Source organism: Ixodes scapularis, unplaced genomic scaffold, assembly GCF_016920785.2.
Source record: "Ixodes scapularis isolate PalLabHiFi unplaced genomic scaffold, ASM1692078v2 PGA_scaffold13__105_contigs__length_92229423, whole genome shotgun sequence".
Classification (NCBI taxonomy): Eukaryota; Metazoa; Arthropoda; class Arachnida; order Ixodida; family Ixodidae; genus Ixodes; species Ixodes scapularis.
Window position 1 is genome coordinate 19,716,111 of NW_024609839.1, and position 21,632 is coordinate 19,737,742.

The window sequence follows — 21,632 nt, forward strand, 5'->3', positions numbered from 1 at the left end:
TGTATGAGCCTTTTCCATCATCTTTCCATCATCGATATTTTCCAACAGGGATGTTCGACACATTTTATTAAAGGTAAGGCACACGGATTTGTTGTACCTATGTTTAGGATATTAAAAACAAAATGCTGTCCCGATAACTCTCGAGGGTTTGCAGACAGGCTGCCCTGAAAACTTTTGTGGGTTACGCGAGATATTAGGTCCGGTCGAAGCGGTGTTGGGCATTTTAGAACTGTTTGACGCGCCGATTGGTGTTTCCTTGAGGGTTTAGGATTCATGGATAGCGAGACGCGACAGCGAACGATGAAACGAAGCCCGTGGTCACGCAAATCGAACGTTGTGCGCGCGAGCTACAGATTGCCGGGCGATTGGCAAACCAGTCCCGCGTTCTACGATAGCACCTTGCTCTACTTTTTTTTTAGGCAGTGTAATAAGAAAATTAAAAAAGTAGAACTCCCTCATTGCTACATATATATCCGCCCAAAGCAAGTTCGCGGATATAACTCAATAAACAACTTGCAGCTGTCTGACCGTTAGAAAACTAGTAAGATCAGATTTCCTATTTCTAAAACAAGCGAGCCGGATAATATTGAATGTGTCATTTTTATTTACCTACTGCATAGTGAAGTGTTGGCAGCTGCGAATTGACTCATGAAAGCATGTATTCATTTTTCATCATCTGACACTCAAAAACCACTGTTACACAGGTTTCGTTTTCTTCTATTGCAGGCTGTCCGTCTCAAGACCCAACACATCCCGACTATGTGCCCTCGATTTTCGCCTTCAAGGCTCAGACAGATGTGTCGAGGAAGATAGCTCGTCACGGTCGACTCCAGGAACGAGTGAAACGACAAAATGAGCAAGCCCAGTCAAGAGACGACGCTGCTACTGCCAAGGGATCCAAACTTAGCCATGAGGAACTTCCCTGCACCGAAGATGCAGCAACAGCTGATGCAGGTGCCAACACCGAAATGACAGGAGGCCAAGTTGAGGTTCTGCTGCAAGAAAATGAGAGCCTCAAAAAGCAAGTGTGCGACCTTAAAAATGAGCTCGTGAAGACAACTGAAACTTTGAGGGGCTTCAAAGCATCCAATGAGAACCTCAAACGAAGCCTTGAGAGCAACACCCCCACGAAAGATGCTCTTAAAGATGACCTTCGTGTAAAGTTCTACACTGGTCTCATGTCGCGGAATATGTTCCATGCTCTTCTAAGCTTTATCTTATCGTTTTGGAAACCCGACACACAGACCTTCCTCGAGCCAGGGGAGCAACTTGTGATGGTTTTAATGAGGTTAAGACTTGGGCTGCTGACCGAGGACCTGGCATGCCGTTTCCGGATTTCGGCATCTAGTGTGAGTGTAATTTTTCACAGGTGGTTGGACGTGCTCGCGTGCAATTTGGGGAACCTCTTGATTTGGCCATCACGAAGAGCTATCCGCTGCAACCTTCCAGAGGTCTTCAGTGACCCCATTTTTAAGGACGTTAGGTGCACAGTGGAGTGTTCAGAAAGCTTTATTCACAAGCCATCCTTCATGTCTGCCAGGAGCCAGACATTCTCCCAGTACAAACACCATAACACTGTTAAGTTCTTAGTAGCTGTCTCTCCAGCAGGTTCCATAACGTTCATCTCAAAGGCTTGGGGTGGGCGTGTATCCGACAAGGAACTCACTTCAAAATGCGGACTTCTGGACAAGATTGAGGAGGGCGACGTCATCTTGGCTGACAGAGGCTTCAAGTGTGGGGAACTCTTCGCAGCCAAGGGTGCCTCAGTGCTGATGCCGTCTTTCACCAAGGGGAAGAAGCAGCTGTCGGGCGAGGAAGTGGCCCTGTCAAGGAAGCTTTCCCGGGCCCGCATTCATGTCGAACGTACCATTCAGAGACTGAAGACATTTCGCATCTTTCAAATGGTCCTCCCCATCTCGTACGTAAAGAAGGTTGGGGACGTAGGGCTGAGCACCATTGATAAGACCCTGATTGTGTGCTCCGCACTGGTGAACTTGCAAAGCCCCCTCATCGCAGGAGTGGGCCAGAATGACCGATAAATCTGGCATAACGTAGTTTGCAGTGGTGTGTATCGCATTTTCCGGGCTATAGTCCATGGAATATACGTGTTCAAAAGTTAAGGCTGTGCGGACTGTCGACGCCTCCAAACTACACAGGAATTTTGTTTTTCAAGATTGTTTATTATGATGAGACGCAACGGATTTTGTGAATGAGATTATGTTGATGATATATGTATAATACAAGCTTGTTTGTGAGCTAAGAAAGGTTCGGGGTACACCTAAGCACTTCTTACGAGTTTTGAATGCGAAAGCAAGAGTGCCGTTCCTCCGCTCTTTTATTTCATGTACAGCATACTTGCGTCGACGGTTGAATGTGCACGCTTCGCTTGCCACGCTGACTTTGGGCGTGGAGTGGTGGAGGTGCTAATTGAAAGTGACGCGCGGCGGCTTTGTATCACTGCCATTTTGCGTGGCTTTCTGCGTGGTTTCAAAACTGGGATGCCTCAGATCGCGGCTTCGAGAATTTATCTGAAGTTTGGCGCGGCTGATGACGTCGGATCGCTCCATGGGACAGTTATTGCTTTCGCATTAAAAGCAGACATCTGTCAGTGTGCGCCGTGTATGAGATGTTTGTGTCGACTAAGCACCACGTGCGTATTATGCACGGCGTGCGGACTATCTAAGCAAAAACTTTTATTTTTGAACCCAAATTTGCCCCTTGTGTTATGTACTGTGGTCTGGAGCCTGAAGATAAAAGTCATGCAGCATATCTAGTAATTCCCGGTGTGTCTTGCATTGTTGAAATTTGGTATTTGCACACTGAAAGAGTATGGACGTGAATAATCATTCATAAAAAAAACTAATTCATGTGATCAGGAAAACTACCTGTCATATGTTCCTACATTCCTGGCAAGCAAACAAATCTTGATGCGCACACGGCTTTAGCAGCATGTGCCGAATGGCTGAGAAATTTGTGCGCCAGCTGCTTTCGAGCGAGGAAAAAAAAAGCTTCGCTGTATTGTCTTGCGTAACATGCTGTAGTAAAAGATTTCTTAAAAGCATGGCATTTATCAGGTTTGCCATGCTTTTCTGTTACGGAAATGGTCCTGACTCATCGGTCCAGAGGACACTAGGAAGAAGAAATATTTGTAGCAGTGCACGAACAGCTGGAATAAGTGTGATGAGTCCCAAGGGACATAATTCGAAGGAGATTAGAGTTAAGATGCGAAATACAAGCTAATGGGTTTTTATTGCCCTCTGGTATGATATTCGACTATTATGACTTAGAACTAGCAATGAGTGCCAATGCATTCAGTCAGGTTTCTGCAAGCATTTGTTTGTATTTTTTACTTCCTTGGTGATTGGTCTGCTTGTGCCTTGTAATCGGGTCGATCTACAGAACTGCTGGCGAAAAAGAAATCTCGTTTGGTCGGGTCAAGAGCACTCCCAATGTCACTATTCGCTTGTGCCGTATTCTTCAATATTTACAAAGATCAGATTTCAGATTGTAGTGAATGCTGGAAAGGCTAGTATTAGACAAAAGCAAACAAGATGGGCATAATGTCATATGTGAAATGCATAAATGAAAGGTTTACATATCATTGGGGTGAATAAAGCTCACAAACAAATGTTGCAAGGGGAAGGTCTCGGATCCTCCTTTATTACATTGAACAAATAAAGCATCACTGCAGTTTAGAGGTGTGGATTTAAATGACACACAGTTGGAATTGACCCTTTCACGCTTGAATTTCGCTTTAGTTAAAGATATCTATTGTAGCTTCGAAAAACAAATTTAATGCAAAAATCCACAATTCAGTATATTATCTTTTACAACAAGCAAAAACAGCACAAGAACATTAAAACTGGCAAAGCAGCATTTTCAAGCATTCTGAAGTGTCCATGGTCATGTTAGAATGCTCCGGTACTACTACTTGCCGGGCCCTAGCCAACTTCATCCATGGGTTGTCTCGAATACTCGAAATTCTTAAAACCTGCAGTTCACAATGTTTCTGTAATTTTTCATTTGAGGCGCGAGATGGTAGGTACCCCATGCTTGCAACAAGCACAGTCGTGGAGGCACTGAATAGCTCCACGCAAGTAGGCATTCATTTCTGAGGAGTGCCGTCTCCTGGCTTACTTTCGATTTACTGGTGATGCCAAAACTCGTCGCAAGGCAGACGGGGAACCCACCAATGCAAACAAACTGCTGTTATTACCTGTGTCTTTGCCGCTGTTGTCTGAGCAAAGGGAAGAGGAGCATTTAGGAAAGAGTCAAGCTTGGAGGTCATTCGTGATAGGAGAGGATGGTAGAAATTATGATAGTTATGAGCCATTCTTACCATGCTTTGAAATATTGTTGTATTGCTACATTCCTTTTTATACTTACTCTTTGTGACAAGGTCGCACATGATAACGGCAGTTTGTTTGCGTTGATGGGCTCACTCCGTCTGCTTCACGTGGACGAGACCCGATGTCAGCACCAATTCAGATGTAAGCCACCAGTGAAGCACTCCTCAGAAAAGAAAGGCCGGCTGGCATGGAGCTGTCTAGTATCTGCATGACTGTGCATGTGTCTTTCAGAGGATCAAACATTTGCATTCTCATCCAACAGACAAGATAAGAAATCTTTAAATAAATTGTGACAAAGTGTGCACTAAATATAAACATTTTCGGGTAGGCTGCCAGCAGTCTAGGACAAAAAAAAAACAAAAAAACATTCAGCGCATTACATCTCTTGGGCATAACAGTGAAAAGAGTTCACTTAAAATGAGGCGAGACTCAACAAGTGTTGCTTCATCGGTAGTGAAAATGTTAGCCTAAATACTTCATTCAAAATGAGATCACTGCAGTGTATAAAGATAAATCCCTAAACTTCCTCAATGCAGTCTTGACAATCTGAGCAGATCCAGATCTTGGGCCTCCGTTTCAGCCCCAGGCACTTTAAATGAGCTACTGCTCCACATGCACTGCACTGCACTACAGCGCCAGTTTTTGCTCCTTTGCAGATGCAGGACTTCTTGGCCCTTTCAAGTTTCTTTTGCAAGTCCCTGGAGCGAAACTCTAAAAACACATGGCTAAAAAAAAATAGCTCTGCCTTTCCAACTGCTGTATCCGAGAAAATATTGTTGAAATGTATCATCTCAACGCTAATGTCGACTCCGGTATACACCACAAAAAAAGCTCTCTCTACACCACTCAGCGCCATCTGCGCCTGCACCTGCGCATAATGGTCGTGAGTGGCTTCAAGCTGCAGATCCTTTGTCAAATAAGACGGCAGCTTAGTGTCAGGGTCTCGCAGCTTCTTGCCCTTGCACGTAGAGGGGCACTTGATCTCTAAGACTGCTTTAGTGCAGCACGAGCAGGTGACTAGACCGTCAGGCGAAGCTCCCAGGAACGGCTTCTCGGGACAGACAAAGAGGCCTGTGTTCTCAACTTTAAAGTCCCTGTGATTTCGTTCCTCGGATAAGACGAACGCCCTCCGAGCATCACCCTCACTCGCCTTTCCATGTCTTAGACTTGGTACATCGGGAGCCTTGACATACCCCATGATCTCGGACACAATACCTTCCTGTCCATTGCGGCACGAAAGTACCCTCCCAAGGATTGATGCAGTTATCCTTCCCTGCCTTTGCTCAAACCAGATTCCAGAATGGGCCTGAGCACGCGTGCCCACCTCGATTTGCCCACATTGCAGGGTAGTCAGTTTCAAACCCTGAGCTGCCACTTGATCATGAGGGGTGTACATCTGTACAACGGAGTCCGGAAACATGACACTGGGAGCTGCAAGGTCTTGTACCTCCGAGTCGCTGCAAGTATCTGTATCCTCGCTGTCTGTCAGTGAAGAAAGCAGCAGGGTGCTAGGAGCTATTTCCTAAAAAAAGAAAAAAACATCCTTAATGCACACTGCTGGCCACTAGAAACATGATGAACACGAGTGGCGTAAAACAACAGCACCGGCCAGGGACCCCGGGACCGGGGGAAGGGGGGGGGGGGGCAGTGGGGGCCATGCCCCCCCCCCCCCCCCCACTCCAAACTGTCCCGACCGCCCCCCCCCCCTTTCTTGTCCCCTCCCACCACCCGTGAGGCTGTTGCATGTTGAAGCTGCACTCCATGGGCGACGAGGCCCCACAGACTAATCCAACATGAAAGACAAAACATGTGCCAACACCAGGCTAAACCGCGTTGGAGCATCTGCTGTGCTGCGACTACCGAAGCACTCCCTGTCGGCGCTCGTTAGTGTCATGATGCAGTACTTCGCCTCACGGCTCCTATATATATATACATATATATATATAAAGAAAGAGAGAGACAGAGATGCAGGGTAACGGTGGAAAACAAACCAGGATTTATTCAATGTTTCGACCTGGAAACGTCTTCGTCAGGAAAATGATGAAAATCTGCCTCAGGTCGAAACGTCGAATGAACCTTCCTGGTTTGTTTTCCACCGTTACCCTGCATCTCTGTCTTCTACGCCTTTGGCCTCCAAGTCAACATGCCCCTATATATATATATGTATATACACAAAGAGAGAGAGAGGTGAACCACATGATGCGACATGAACCCCCACATGTCGCCTGCACACATCAGATATATTTCCAGAGCCCCTGGTACTGGCGTAAAATCACACCAGGAAGGTCACATAAGTGCTTGTTATGGCTGCGAGTGTCAATTATAAGCCTCAAGGATTCAATAACGTGCTTAGGCGGGCCAGTTGACACATTGCAAAGGGTATAAAGCGCAGAAAAAACATGGACCGAGACACGAAGACAACGACACAAGGCGCTATCTCATTAGAAGTTTATTTGAGCACGCAGCTTCCACTAGGACGACACCGTCAGGGCGTCTCGCCGTTCATTTCAGCAGATTCCTTTGTACCTTCATCATTCAACAGCACAAAAGTTTTGGCAAAATACAAAAACAAGGCGTCACACGGGCTACATGAGGCTTTTGAGATTAGGGCTAGGGGAAACAAGTGCGTCAGCGAAAGGTCACTGGCCCTATCTACGGACGAGTATGAGTACTTAAAGGAATAATGAAGCCAATTTCGGATATTTTTTTGGCGATTGAACTGGGTTCCAGGCACGTCTCAGGCCACGTTGCCCAAATTTCAGCCGAAACCGGCGCTTGTGTGCCGCGCAAATCAATTAAACAGTCGAGGTAATAATCGTACCAGGATCGACTGGGGCGACGCCCCGAGAGTTGCGGGAGAAGCGAAGCTCACGTGACCGTTGCAGGGCAAAGAAGCACGACGTCACAAGAGACACGTCAGCGATTGGGCGAAAGAAAAGACCTGCCTTCGGTCACGTTTTGGTTCGTGATTTTTAGGGATACTGTTCTCATTTTTGCTTAAATAACCATGAAAAGTATAAATCGGCCGGAAATAATTACTAAACCGTAAATAAAACAGCATAATTGTTTTTCTCTTTGCTACGCTGGACGCGAAACGGGCAACGAGCAACTATGGGCAAAAACGAAAAAAAGGAAACACGCGGGAGACGTTTGGTTTTGGTTTCAGATGTCGGTGTCGTGTTTACTTTGGGAACACGGTACACGAAGGATTCTGCAAAATGGTAGTCATGCCAAATTTGAGGGCTGTAGATGGGTGTTCTAACGGTCGACTAAAGACCAGTATTCTTTCAGGCGACGCTAGTTTTCATGAGTGGGTTGCCGATCGTGTTCTTTGACGACGAAAAGAGAGGACGTCCGATTTTGGTGAAAACCAAAAATGGTGCTGTTTATTTTCTCCTTCTTGGGGAGCGTCCCCCGCAGGGTAACCGGTTTCCGGAACGGCTGAGACGCTGCCGCTTTCCCCTCGGCATCTCCCCCGTGTCCCTACCCTTCGGCAACGCGCTGCTCTCATCTCGCCCGCACGAATGTTGCTCACTGCTTTCCTGCTCCGGAGCCTGTGGGCCGCTCGTTGCCGGCTGGGCGGTCTCCGTCGGGTGATGGTGGAGGCCGCCACACACATACTCCCAATCCGTTGGTGTTAGGTTAGTGAAGGGAAGCCTGAACTCGCTCGCGAGAGCGGCAATGTCGTCCATGTTGACAGATTCGACGAAACGACTGCGCCACCGCGCTGCTATAACACAACCGCAGTAACCAGAGTCTCGATCTCCTAAATACTACCGATACCGACTATTCACACTTGACGTCACTCCCTACGTCACCTCCGTTTTCGGAGGCCCAGAAATGAGAACGGAGATAGTTCAGTTTCGGTTTCTTCAGTTCTTTCGTAGGCACAGAAATGCACGTCACAAATGTCTACAAAAAATTAGGCAGCGTGCTAGGTTCCCAAGAAGCCTAAAAACATCATTTAAAAAATTAAAAAAAATTGTTTTCATTGTCTCTTTAAAACATGAGCTGGGCAGGGATGGATTGATGACTGCGTTCCCGTTGGGAATAATAGTGTGCACTTTTTCGAATAAACTTCAGTTGAGAGTGCGCTTTGTGTCGTCGTCTTCGTGTCTCGGACCGTGTTTGTTCGACGCTTTATACCCTCCCCAAGGATTCATTCTATTGTAATCAGGATTTGGTTACAAGGGGCCCGCCCATGAGAAAATGCAATGGACGGGGCAGCAGTGGGGGAGGTCTCAGCAAAATTGAATATTTCAGGCATCGCTATATGCTTGCCCGGAATACTCTCGCTAACATTCTGCATTAGCTCTATTGTTGCTTTCGGTGCAATGCTGACCTCGACAGGCTAAAAAATTGATGCCCTCTGACCAGCATGACTCGTGATCACTGAAAATCGTCATCAAATAAAAGCTTATTGCTACGAATGCTGTAAGGTTCCGGAACCCCTTTTGTTGTCTTACTTTTTGCACAACTAGAGGCCCTGCGCTAACAGTTTTGGGGGAGACATGTGGGTGTTCGCTCGGGCATGGAGTCGCAGATGACCCCCCGGCGAGGGGGCCATTGTATGTCGCGGATGGCAGTCTGCGCAACCACCCGAGAGCCGCTTTTCTTTGCTGGCCATGGCTGGAGCGTTGTGTTCGACGGCGGTAGCCCCCTTGTTTTCTGTCGGTGAAAGTGTGTTGTTTTCTTTGTGCTGAAGACGGACCTCCCCCATTGACGGGTTTGTTTTGCCCTCTCGTGAGTGTCGGGGTGACCGATGTTTTAACTGTATCCGCGCTTCCAATCAGTGTCAGGATGCCCTCTGTGAGTTAACGCAGCTGGGTGTGGCGTGCCAGGCCTGTGCGGGAAGGCAGAGAGAGGGTGACGCGCTGAAGCTGTAAGAGTACAGCCGAGACAAGGAGAGGGGTCTTCTGGTTTGGTGCCGCTGGAGAGAAAGGAACCGATCTCTAATGGCGGCCAAGTGCAGGGCTCGGGTTGCCAATGTTCATATCTGTATAACTCGTGAGCTAAATTGTCCTTTATTAAACTGTTGCAAAGAAATACCTGCGTAAACAGTTGTCTGGCCCGACCCGCTACACCACCGCCACCGTCCAACGCAAAGCATGCTCCTCCACACCATAGAGGAGGAACCACAGTTTACAACCTAGCAAGAACCTTATTAATTCCGTCATCCACAGCCCCTTCGTTTGTGGATTAGCAAAAGGGGCTGCAAACGGTGCCGTAACATGCAGAAGAAGTTTTTAATTGACAGCATAGGTCTCTTCGGTCTACATTGCTAAATGATGAAAGCTGCAATCGCTGATAGCCGACTAAATCACTGGAATGAGGCAAACATGATAATCCACCGTAGGAACGCCTGCCTCCTGTGGAGTGCGCCCACGAGTTTTGTTCAGTGGAATCCGAGCTTAAAGCGGCCGTACAGTTTGTTTGTTGCGAAGTTATGCCAAAACGAGTGGCGTATTCAGAGGGGGAAGATTAGAACGCTGAAGCCCCCCCCCCCCCCCCCCCCCCCCCCCCATTTCCGCATCCCTAGTCATGGATATCCCAGCCCCCGCCCCCGCCCCCCCCTTCTGCGACAAAAATTCCTGGCTACACCATTAACCTGATTCTGCTCCCAGTCAACCGAAGCTTTGTGAATATGCCCTTTGCCTGAGAAAGTTTTGATATTGAAATGCATAATATGCAGACGTAGAAATATTGATCACATGGCTAATTGAGCCAACTTTAAAACAATGGCGCTTCATTTCATACGACAAGTTATTCACATATGTCTGAAACACCCAATTTTTCTTTCTCTCTGCTTGTAAATCTTTGAGGAATGTTGATTTGTTTGATTACTAGCAGTGATAATAACATACAAATATACGGCCCTTTTGCTGCCTTTACTTTATCAAGTGTCGGTTTCAGCACACCAGTAAGCCAAAATAAACATGTGTCAAGACAGCATACCTTCACTCTCTTCAGGAATGTTTGCACCTGGTCATCTGTTGCAGTGGCCAGCTGACGCTGCTTTGGGGCTTCCGAGGCTGAATCCCCAGTACGCTTCTTTTTTCTCGCTGTCTCTGGCTTGACGAACCGAATGTCAACGACTTCAGCAGCCTGCATGAGAAATCCATAATTAAGTTATGCTTCCTTCTGGAATAACACCTTTCTAATACTTTTTTTAAGATAACGAGACAAGCAACTGGCCGTATCACTTCTGCGCGCGTTGCAACGTTTCTCTTTTTTTCTTTTAACAGTAACATGGTAATGACCACGTCATACCTGTGCCGACGTGGACGGGGAAATCCACCGGCACTCCATTGAGGTGGACGATGGGTCGTTGAGTCCGTGTTTGACCTCCGCTTCCACGCGAAAGAGCAGCGCCGACACATGACTGCACGCCTCGCCTAGGCTGTAGCAAAACACACAGATTAGATCACGCACACAGCGCGTTAACTCAACTCCTGGATGCCAGTTGAGAAAAAACGCTTACCCGGCCATGCAAGTGCAATGGGCGCTGATTATGGTGCCATCTTTTCCCATAAGAGTCCAGGGCTGGTGCACTTTCTTTACGGTCTGGCTGGCCTCAACGTCGGCAGCGACGAGCACTACCGCGCTATCTCCGACGGCTGCACTGAAGCAGCGCAGTTGCCGAACCTTGCCGCTGATAAAACTATTGTATCCATCTGACAGTTTGAAGCTTTTAAACTGCTCTCTCGAGTAGAAACACGTACCTTCTACGAGGTACGCGTAAATGTCGCCGACGTGCACCAAAGGTAACCGCCTCGAGCCGGTTGAGCCTGTCACGAATGCGTGCTGGCGTAGCGACGGATCAAGTGGGTCCGGCAGCTCTTCCCCGCGGAAAGTCAATTTTTGTCGATACCGCTCTCTGGGTGCGACGTCCAACGCTCGGTAGTAGTCACTGCTCATGATTTAACTATCGTGCGGATAAATTTACGGCACAGCGACCTCGTAGAAACTTAACACGTCCACAGCAAACTCGGTCACTGCCAGCGGGAAAACCAGGAAAACCACAGAGGCGGGCGGACCGGAAGTACCAAACCGGAAGATTGGTTGGGCTAACCAATCACAGCGCAGGACAAGTTTGTTGCCAAACAAAAAAGGGCGAATACAGCAGCTGCTGCGCCAATTATTTGAGACCGCCTTTTTTTGATCAGGTGCCCTGGATGTGTATTGGACACGAAGGCAGCGTCCGCGTTCGGCGCGAACTCGGATCCAATCAGACGCTTTGTGCTCAAGGAATGGCGACCGCTAATGTTGCTTGATGGGGTTTTGAATAGGATATATTGTCCTGACACACAGAGGCATTTCATAAAAGCAATAACGCAGGTAAACTCGTCAAGTTTGGCGGTGTTACTCTAAGCCTGGAGGAAATTATATAACGTGATGAACAAAAGAAAAGTCCCGAAGCACAGAGGCGAGTAAGTACAGCGTATACGCCTGTCAGACGGTGAACTCAAATGCCGTTTAGGCCAAAGGTCTTCGAGATTCCTAAAGGTCATTGACGCTTATGGGTGTCAGACGTGTCGGAGAACACCTCGCATGCCATTTAGGAGATATTTATTGCAATTGTAGCTTTCGATTTGTTGGAGACAACGGTCACCCATTGAGCAAAATAAATGGTTCGATAAAACAAAATTGCTGATGTATTGCCATTTATTTCTGTAGACAACATTATGAGTTGTGTTTATATGGATTTGTTTAGCGATTACACGTGTTGATTTTGCTATCGAAGCAACTCTGCATAGTACTGGCTGATACGAGCCACTCTAAAGGCAACGATTATGTTCCTGCGCGAATGCTCTCCATTGTTCCTAGGCTTGTGAGTTTGTTCTCGGTCCGGTTCCTCGTCTGCTCGATCCGCTCTGCTTACCACACCGATTCTGGTAGCGTCGACAATGGAGCCTTGGGAACTGCCAGAGACTCAGGTTGCTGTTCTTTTGTGTATGCACGCGCAGCAGCAAAGCTCCTTGGCTGCCATCCGAGCTGCCGTGTCATCGGCAAATGGTGAAGCCGATCGCTTGGAGGGCCATATGTTGGCCCTCCAAGCGAAACACAAAGAACACCGAAATATAAATTTAAGTTATAAAACGAAAGCACGAACGAAAGATAACGGAGAACACAAAAACAAGAACAAGAGCGAAGGGATAAGGATGGAGAGCACAGTGATGAGCAGTGACGAGTATGAACAAAAAGGAACAAAGCAGGACGTGATTGCTGTGCCCGCAAGTATATATATATCTATATATAACAGAATGCTAAAGTCGCTCTAAAGTAAGCTAAGAGCTTCATAAATTGTTTTAAAATTCATTCTAACTGATAAAGTCCCAAATAAGAGTATCTATTATTATTTTCGTAGTCATTCGTGATGGCTGTGGACGAGAGTAGGCACTTGAGGACTTAACGGAGTGGTTGTAACTCCGTTGGTCGTAAATGTCAATAAACGATCAAAACAATAAACGAAAATCGAGCTACTTTCAATATATCGGAGTCAAAAGCACTGTACGTAATGTAGCAGTAGCACAAGACCACCGAATCTCAACCTGTCCTTTGATTTAAAACGCGTTCCAATCCTTTTTTGGGGAAGTGATCGTATGACTGGGAGGGAGGCGGGGGAATGGGGGGAGGGGCGGGGGTGGAGGGAGACGCCAGTCACACTTTGACACGTGAAGAGCCGCATGCCGCTCGCGAGCTTGACCACCCCTGATTTAGAGTCTTGAAAAACTCCCAATGTCCACAAAACAAAAAGGAACAACGCCACATCGGCCAGATAGCTGCGAAACTGCCGAACCTTCGAAACGACAAAAATTTCGACCAAAAAGTTTGGGAATCTTCCAAAACACTGCGCAACCGAACCTCAGGAGTCCGTAACTGAACCTCCGCCATTCCTCTGCAAGAAGGAGACGAACTTTCACTACGCAATCTTTCTTTAGCGTAGCAGCCTTTTCTACATCCTGTTTACACCCTTAAAGTTAAGGGTGTTTTATGCAACAGCTCCCTACCTTATAGTTAAATGAATGTGTTACTTGAAATTAAGATGCTGAAAAGGTGTAGCCATAGGTCTAAGACTCTGAAATACACTTTTTTACACACTTCGAGTCTAAACTTGCTTAGTCTGTATCCAACCTCAATTTCGGGAGCTGTTGGGTGTAATTTCTATCACAAGAAACATCTTCTTTTGATTGACATAACGACAGGTCCTCAAACATTGGCATTTAGCTTATCCCGACCGTTAAAGCTACATAGCTGATAATTCGGAGATTTCTAGTTTACTTTTGCGGCGGAATCCCGGGGAAAAGCTCACCGGAGAAGGGCTCGCCGAAGAAAAGCTCACTCACTTTTGCGCGGGACCGGAGAAAAACTCACCAGTTTTTTTTTTTGCAGACTCAGAGAAAGCTGTCCTTGTGTTAAATTTTTATTTAAGATGGCCGTTATAAACTGGATGTCTATATATGTTGAAGTGAGCAACTTGTTCCCATATTTTAAGACTGGGTTAAACATTTTATAGCAGTAGTGGAAAAAACGCTACAGGCACGTCAATCAGGCGATCAACATTTCAGCGAACGACGCTGTAGCTCGGCCGCCGGTAAGAGGGAGTGTTTGGCCGCAGAGCCCGCTCGGGCAAACTCCGGAGAGGTTGCACGGCCGAGCTCAGCGCGGCGCGGCCACTTCACGAGAGCGCGCGCTCGTCCGTCGGTCGCAACCTCGACAGTAGCGAAACGTGGCCGTCCACGCCTGTAAGCAGCAGACAAACTAAGGGAGCGGAAGAACGACATTCATGCTTTCGCATTCACAACTGATAAGAAGTGCTAAGGAGTCCTCGCAATTTTCTTTTCTTTCGGCGAGGGATTTTTTTGGACGGAGAATGAGCCGTTCGAGCGTGGACATTGGCTTGTAGGCCACGTTGATCCCTTCTTTGGCTATCACCGGTGCCATCGCCTCGCTTGTATCTTTGATGTAGGGTGCGCAGATGCGCGAGGTTGAGCGGGCCTACGTACCTGCTTGTGGTATAGATACACAATCCAACATGCTGAATGAGCGTATTTTAGTTGAGTGAACGCTCGTATCACATATTCGTAGGTAAGATTTTCTCCACTTTCGAAGATTTTGCGGTAAGCCTCCAGTGAACTTATTTCCTGTGATCTTATCGCCGCGGTGAGCTTTTCTCATGTGAGTATCTCTCCGCCGCCATTTGTGACGCAAGGAACGCTGTTCTCTTTTCTTACAGACATGCGCGTTAACTTATAATTAGGGCTGAGGGTCGATTCAATGTTTTAACCCGATTAATCGCCACCCTCTAATCGATTACTAATCGGTTAATCGGTTTTGTTTATTCCCGTGCATAATGCAATTAAAAAAGATATTTTTTTTCGTATGACAAATATGATAAACGGTGCAATACACAACTTTGGAGCTTAAATCACCCATGATGTGCTGTTCAGAACGGTCAAAAGACACTACAATCCTAGGTTATTACTTCAGCCGCAGAGGTTCGGTGTTGGATCGATTGGGTTTAAAAGGTTCGTTGATATTCTCCGGTATTAGCGAACGCCCTCTATTGTTCACGATAATCTCTGCTGCGTTGAACGGACACTCACACGGCGTTGAAGTAGCTGGGAAACATAACCATCTTTAGTAGAGTTACAAATCTGTCCCCTATAGTTTACTTTAGGTCAAAATTTACCCTAACATTTGTCTTCATACGTGTGTACCCAAGTAGCACGGGGAGCCCGGCCGAAGGATGGCCATATCCCCATGGCCGAGCCATTTTTCATCGGCCATTGCCCGGCCAAAGAGGTTGGTGCCGACCTCGTTATGGTCCCTCTGCATAAAAAAGGCCCACCTGCCCGGGCTTTGGGAGGGCCGGGCCCCATGGCCGAGCACCCCCGGCTGAGGCATCGGCTGAGCACCAATGGCCGGGCACCGGCAGAAGACTAAGGGCCAAAGGCGGTATTGGGTCGGCCACCGAGCTGGCATGGTGGCATTGGCAGAACACGAGTGGCCGAGGGCGGATTTGGGTCGGCCACCAACCTGAGATCGTGGCACCGGCAGAACACCAGCGGTCGAGGATGGATTTGGGTTGGCCACCAAGATGATATCGTGGCACCGGCAAAACACCAGCTGCCAAGGGCGGATTTGGGTCGGCCACCGAGATGATATCGTGGCACCGGCAGAACACCAGTGGCCGAGGGCGGATTTGGGTCGGCCACCGAGATTATATTGATGGCACTGGCAAAACACCAGTGGCCGAGGGCGGATTTGGGTCGGCCACCGAGATGATATTGATGGCACTGGCAAAACACCAGTGGCCGAGGGCGGATCTGGGTCGGCCACCGAGATGATATCGTGGCACTGGCAAAACACCAGTGGCCGAGGGCGGATTTGGGTCGGCCACAGAGATGATATCGTGGCACCAGGAGGACACCAGTGGCCGAGGGCGACTTTGGGTCGGCCACCGAGATGATATCGTGGCACCAGCAGGACGCCAGTGGCCGAGGGCAGCTTTTGGGTCGGCCACCGACCTGAGATCCTGGCACTTGCAGAACCCTAGTGGCCGAGGGCGGTTTTGGGTTGGCCACCGACCTGAGGTTGTGGTACCAGCAGAACGCCATTGGCCGAGGGCGGCTTTCGGTTGGCCGCCGAGTTGACCGTGGCATCGGCAGGATGCCAGTGGCCGGCAATGGCATTGGGTTGACAGCCAAGCTGGTATGGTGTAAATAGAAAAAACTTGGCAAAGATGGTTAGGCCAATGACTCTCACTAGAAGCCAAGCTCAAGGTCTGTACATACTTGCAAGACGCAGTGGTTGCGTGACTGCATTTTGGTCACCGAGAGACGGTGATAATCGCAAAAGCGACTGGTTTGGAGTTGAAACCGCTCGCTTTTGCGACAAAAAAGCAGTCGCGCGACCACCAGAACTTGGAAGTGTGAATGCGCCTTTAGGGACTCCACTCCCCGAGTGTCTTGTGGCATCGCCAGAAGATTGAGTGAGACCACTCTGCCATGAACCGCTTCAACGTTTCTGGACGACGGAAAGCTGTCCTTGAAATTCAAAGTAAAGCTCCAAATAATTTAAATACAATAATTTTAATCCACAAGATGGCCTAAGTGTTGTTACTCTGGAGCATAGCTTATTTAGTGTCTCTCATGTTCCTCTAACCAGTGGATTGCAGGTTGCCCGTTGGCCTATTCAATTTCTTGTCATGCAGCTGGCCTCCTCTGTTGGGGGGGGGGGGGCTACAGAAACACACCCTAATTCATGGCAGGAGCCAACAAAAATATGTAAATTTATTTCAAGTGAAAAATAAGTGAACAGGGAATCCTATTTGGCAAGTACACCATTAACAGTAAGCAAAGGACGGATATGCAATACTCTTTCAAGTAGCAATGACAGTCAAACTTCAGGGAATAACATTACCTAGCGTTCCTTCATGTGTGCTTTGTTGAAAGTGAGGAGATCTGACCATTTTGCTTCACACACTTGCTTCTGTTCTGTTGGGAATATGTGGAAGAGCGTCCTCCAGTACAAGCCCGTGCCATTGACTGCACTACGGTGCTATTTGGTAACCGGATATGTCTATATGCATTTTTCTCAAGAGCACATGCCGTTGGCATTAGGTCCTACAAGAATGACATCACCCTCAGCAGCTCCTGCCATCTAAACACAGTAAATGTTTAAAGTTGGAAAGATTGCTTGCCCCGATTTCCAGCAACCAGGACCCTGGTTAGGAGCAAGAGTAGGGCTAGACACATCATTCGTTAGTCTTGCCTGGCAATAGGTTGTTCGACAACACCAGGAAATGTGCTGTCGAAGGCCGAAGTTGCTTTGTCCTGACCCTAGTTGACCTAATCCCGTTGTCACATCAAGAGAAATGTTTGCACATTATTCAGGAACTATGTTTTGTAGGTATTTGTGTACAGTCAAACCCGGCTATATTGAACCCGTTTACTTGGAATTATTTCTTATATTGAAAAACTTTTGTGCACAGTAATGTTACAGCGATAATATATATCAACAATTACGGTTACATTGAACAAAAATAGCAGCCACTACCGATATATCGAACTGCCAAGAGTGCCGTTTTGCTCTGCAAGCTTGCTTTCCCCCAATGTTTGGAGCCGCATTGGCGGAAAGCCAGCTTGAAGAGCACGCTGGCTTCTCTTTTCTGGGAGGACGCATCGACTTAACACCTCTATGAAAGAAGGCCGTAGCGCTCCGAGTGGTTACATCACAATGTCGGAGAAGGAAGGCCATGGTGCAACTACATGAAAAAAAAATATCACATCGTCGTGAAAAACATTTTTCTTGTCAAGCGGCACGGTTGGGTTCGTGCGCGTTTATTCGACATTAATATGTCTTAAAAGTGCTGTCTTGTACAATTTATTATATATATATATATTATATATATATATAATATAAATGTAATATACAATGTGCTACCAAGTTGAAAGTACCAATTTTATATTTATGATTACCCCCATAACCGCGGGATTATGTGCAGTCCCGCAGCTCCCCACACCTTTCGAATGAACCAGTTCGGTGAGACATTTTCATCTTCCCTCCAACGGGCTCCGATTCTGGTAAATGTATGTTGTGTGCGAGCTGCGGACTGTCTGAAAAGGAACGCTGGCACTTTCAGAAGGGAAGAGAACGGAAAAAAATCTAGTCATCGCCGCAGGGAGCGGACAAGAGCAAGAGATGGGCCGACAACGTTAAGCCTCTCACACTGCTCCGCTGCTCTCGTGTGGGGTTCTATTGATCCTTGTTCCCGACGTTCTTCTGTCGTCACCGCAGTCTTGGGTAGTTTTTGTGTTCGCTTGATACTACGGCATTTACGTGGATTCGCGGAACAAGTCCTGCTACTGTTTGAGTGACGTGTGTGGAAACTAGCCAACAATGACACTGGTCGATTATCGATAGACCTCTCTCTCAACAAAGAGGGACTTCTTGGAGCTTGTCTTCAAATGTTTTCGTGCCAGATATTGTGGGACGTATGGATACGATCGACAGGTGTGAAACAACTTATTTACGGGCTTTCTTGGTCATGTGGGACGCAAGTAAGTGCTGCAGTCTTTCTTTTCAAATTTTGTGATAGAGCGGAATTTTGTTCTTTGTCGCTATCCGTGTGCAGTGGCGTCGACATTTGTAAACATGCGTTGTAACATTCTAGTTTTCACTGGAAGGTGAATAACAAGTTTGTGTGATCATACAAAGTGCATTTTTTTGTGGTTTCGTGTTTCTTGATACTAATGTCATTTTATTGCCTTTACCGCATTTATACCAGGACCTTAACTGTATTACGGCAATAGTATTATTCTATACAAAAGAAGTTATATTTTGTTTACATGATTGTAAGTGACCCTTCTCTAGCCGTGTCCGCGTTGACTACGTCTACCTGATCTTTAACTGATCTGTTTTGCTGTGTCCACTCACTGCGTGTCTCGCAATTTTGTTGAAGCATTTCTGTATAAATTATGCATTCCTACAACAATTGCGTAACTCAATGTTTTCAACTGAAAACAATCACTTTGTATACGCGTCTTATATGCATACTTTGTGCCATTTTGTACCGATTATTTAGCGATGTAATGCTTTGTCCGTGAACTACAATGTTTTCTAGACCCATTGTTATGGGCAGCTTTCATTTTAGCTAATAAATCACGCTTATGTGACTAAAACCGCGTTAAGACAATCGACCCACGCGCGTTGCCTTCGCTTTGACGTGCGCCCCCGATGGCCTTCATTTGCGACGTCACGAGAGGAGCGCTACGGCCTTCTCTTCTGGGAGGTGTTGGTCAACCGCCCGGAAGAAAAAAAAATCTCTTTTGCGCAGGGAGCAGGGCGAGGGCGCTCCATGGTTCCTCTTCCCACTCCGTCCACAAAAGAAAATACTATCTTTTCTTCTGGGAAGGTCGAGGCGGCCGCCCGGAAGAAAAAAAGCCAGCTTGCTCTGCTAGCTGGCTTTCCCCCAACGCAGCTGCCTGCCTTAGGGGAAAGCCAACTTGCAAAGCAAAACGGAAGCTCTGCAGGTGCTACTGCTCGGACGTGCTCCGTGCTCTCGGCATAGTTCTGCCCTAATGTATGAATATAGAAGGCAGCGGCCTCAATTTAGGAGTCCGTCGATAGCGTAGAAAAATATTGTTATCGCGGATGCAATGAAGAAAAAGCAGCAGAAGATGCAAGACTATTTCATTGTGTAATATGTCAGCAGAAAGTGGATTTTTGAGAGTCAAATTCATTAATACTTCTAATTGAATAACCCGCTATATCGAACTGGCAGACGTTTTCTTCCGAGTTTGATATAAACGGGTTTGACGTATAGTGGATTTTGAGTTCAAAACGAATTTAAAGCGAATATTGTTTTTTCTGTTGAATATTTTTTAATTTAATATTGTTATAGTTTTTACAAGCCTTCCACTACTGTACCATACTTAAATAGAAACTCTGCAGGTTGCTGCCGAGATTTCACTTGTACTCTCCTAAGTCCTTATTTTAATCCGTAACTCATATTTATAAACTGCGGCATCTGAACAAGAAATTTGTTGCAGATATTCTAATCAAGGGGATTTTTAAATCTGCTTGTTATATGCAAATAAATTGTATTCAATATAAAGTATGAAAAAAAAGGAGCATGAATAATGAAAGTATGTTCTCAAGGCCTCTTTTGCCTAACCCAGACATTGTTTCTCAAAATTAATGAGCTTCTAATTGCAAGTTTTAGAATGTGTCCAAATTTGTGCGTGTCAAAGAAATGGCATCGTCGTCATGCGCCAATCTAGACAAGGTCTAGGCTTGGCACATGCGCACTGGTGACGACGCTATTTTTGCTTACGCAAGGCTTTTGGGTACTCTAGTCTAAAATTGCCTAATACTATTACTTAAAGTATTCACTATCAAACTTGATCAGATCGGTCATGCTCGTGAATGCAAGTGACAACCTAGCTTTTCATAATCTACACCTTTTTGTGTCTAGATATTTAGTTTTTTATGCAAAAATGTTTTTTGTATTCCTTCATACACAAACTCATCTCTGTTACGTCACAGTGCGGTGGTGCCGCTTCGGGCGCACTTCCGGTCTGGGGCTGTGGGCGGAAGCCCCCGTGCGAGACGTGTATTCCTGCGTTGTTTTGAAAGGAACCTGACAAAAACCTGCTTTCTTGTCAAAACGTCACGACTGGGGCTGTACCAAAAGAGTCTAGAAAGGTTTGAAGGTTAGTTTTCATGTGCTCGGTTCAGCCGAGAACGTGGATATGTGCCGTGAAAAGGAAAAACCAGACGCCGTCGGACCACAATTGCTTGGGCGGGAAGCACTTTGGGTTGAATTCACGAATACTGGTGGTCATCAAATTTATTTGTTTTGTTCCAACATGAATACCAAAAAACCTCAAGTTGTACCGACCATTGTACAATGACTATGTTCAGTGCGTCTTCAAGTTCAAACGGCCGCCTGATCATTTGAACTATCGTCTGCTGTCTCAAACAATTCTGCTTGTCTGCTCTTTTAGACAACACCGGCCCGAACATCAAATGCTGGTGCGGTACTTGTGATATTAAGTAAGTGCAGCCCTCAAAAGACTTAAATTTGAAGGTTGGTAAGCAGGCTCGATGTAAACAGTAGATACAAAAATATATTGACCATTGTCACCAGTGGCCATCACCAATTTGTTATGCCTAATCCACTTGGTCTGATTCTGCTTGCGATTTTCAGTATCGGCGTCGACCATCTCAGCTACGGTTCACGCTGTTGCTGCCCGAGTAACTTCGCGACTGAAAATTGCGAGCGAAATCTCATAATGCGAATCAGGCTTTATTTAGCATACATTCTGCAACGTCCACACGGAATGAATCACCGCATGTCACATTATTCACGCGAAGTTTTGCGGTGTAACGAGCCTCGCTAATTTTGCTGAGAAGACGTAGAATCAACAATTCAAACTCGAAAAAGGGCAGGGGGACTCACACCGACGCCGGCAACATTGCATTCCAATGGTTTATGGGTGACGGCGAGCTTCTTGCCCACACTCCATCGCGCATGCATGGCGCCAGTGGTGCTCCAGTTTGTTTGTAAATATGAGTTGGTGTATACTATAAATTAGGGAATGACATATAAAATATCAAGCAAATAAAAAATGTCAACCATTTACCTACTATTCAGTCTCATCTGAAATGACCCAATACCATGGCGTTAAGAGAGTTCAGCCTTCATTTGTGTGGTGTAAACATCAGCCAGTGTGCAATGGCATTACAAATACCAGAGTCACCACTTGTGCGAAG

General features: G+C 46.7%; 1 protein-coding gene across 1 annotated transcript; it reads left to right on the forward strand.

Moving 5' to 3' along the window:
• The first annotated feature begins 300 nt into the window (after positions 1 to 300).
• On the forward strand, positions 301 to 2,039 carry LOC120843457. The gene is made up of 3 exons (XM_040214845.1): positions 301 to 424; positions 727 to 1,288; positions 1,370 to 2,039. The coding sequence occupies exons 1-3, from the start codon at positions 301 to 303 to the stop codon at positions 2,037 to 2,039; spliced, it is 1,356 nt and encodes a 451-aa protein (XP_040070779.1).
• The last annotated feature ends 19,593 nt before the right edge of the window (positions 2,040 to 21,632 follow it).

Bases quoted from the DNA above. Each gene is read 5' to 3' on its own strand.
- LOC120843457 (XM_040214845.1), top strand. From the start codon at position 301: ATGAAACGAAGCCCGTGGTCACGCAAATCGAACGTTGTGCGCGCGAGC. The intron at 425-726 runs GTAATAAGAAAA...CTTCTATTGCAG, and splicing joins CTACTTTTTTTTTAGGCAGT to GCTGTCCGTCTCAAGACCCA. The intron at 1,289-1,369 runs GTTAAGACTTGG...AATTTTTCACAG, and splicing joins CTTGTGATGGTTTTAATGAG to GTGGTTGGACGTGCTCGCGT.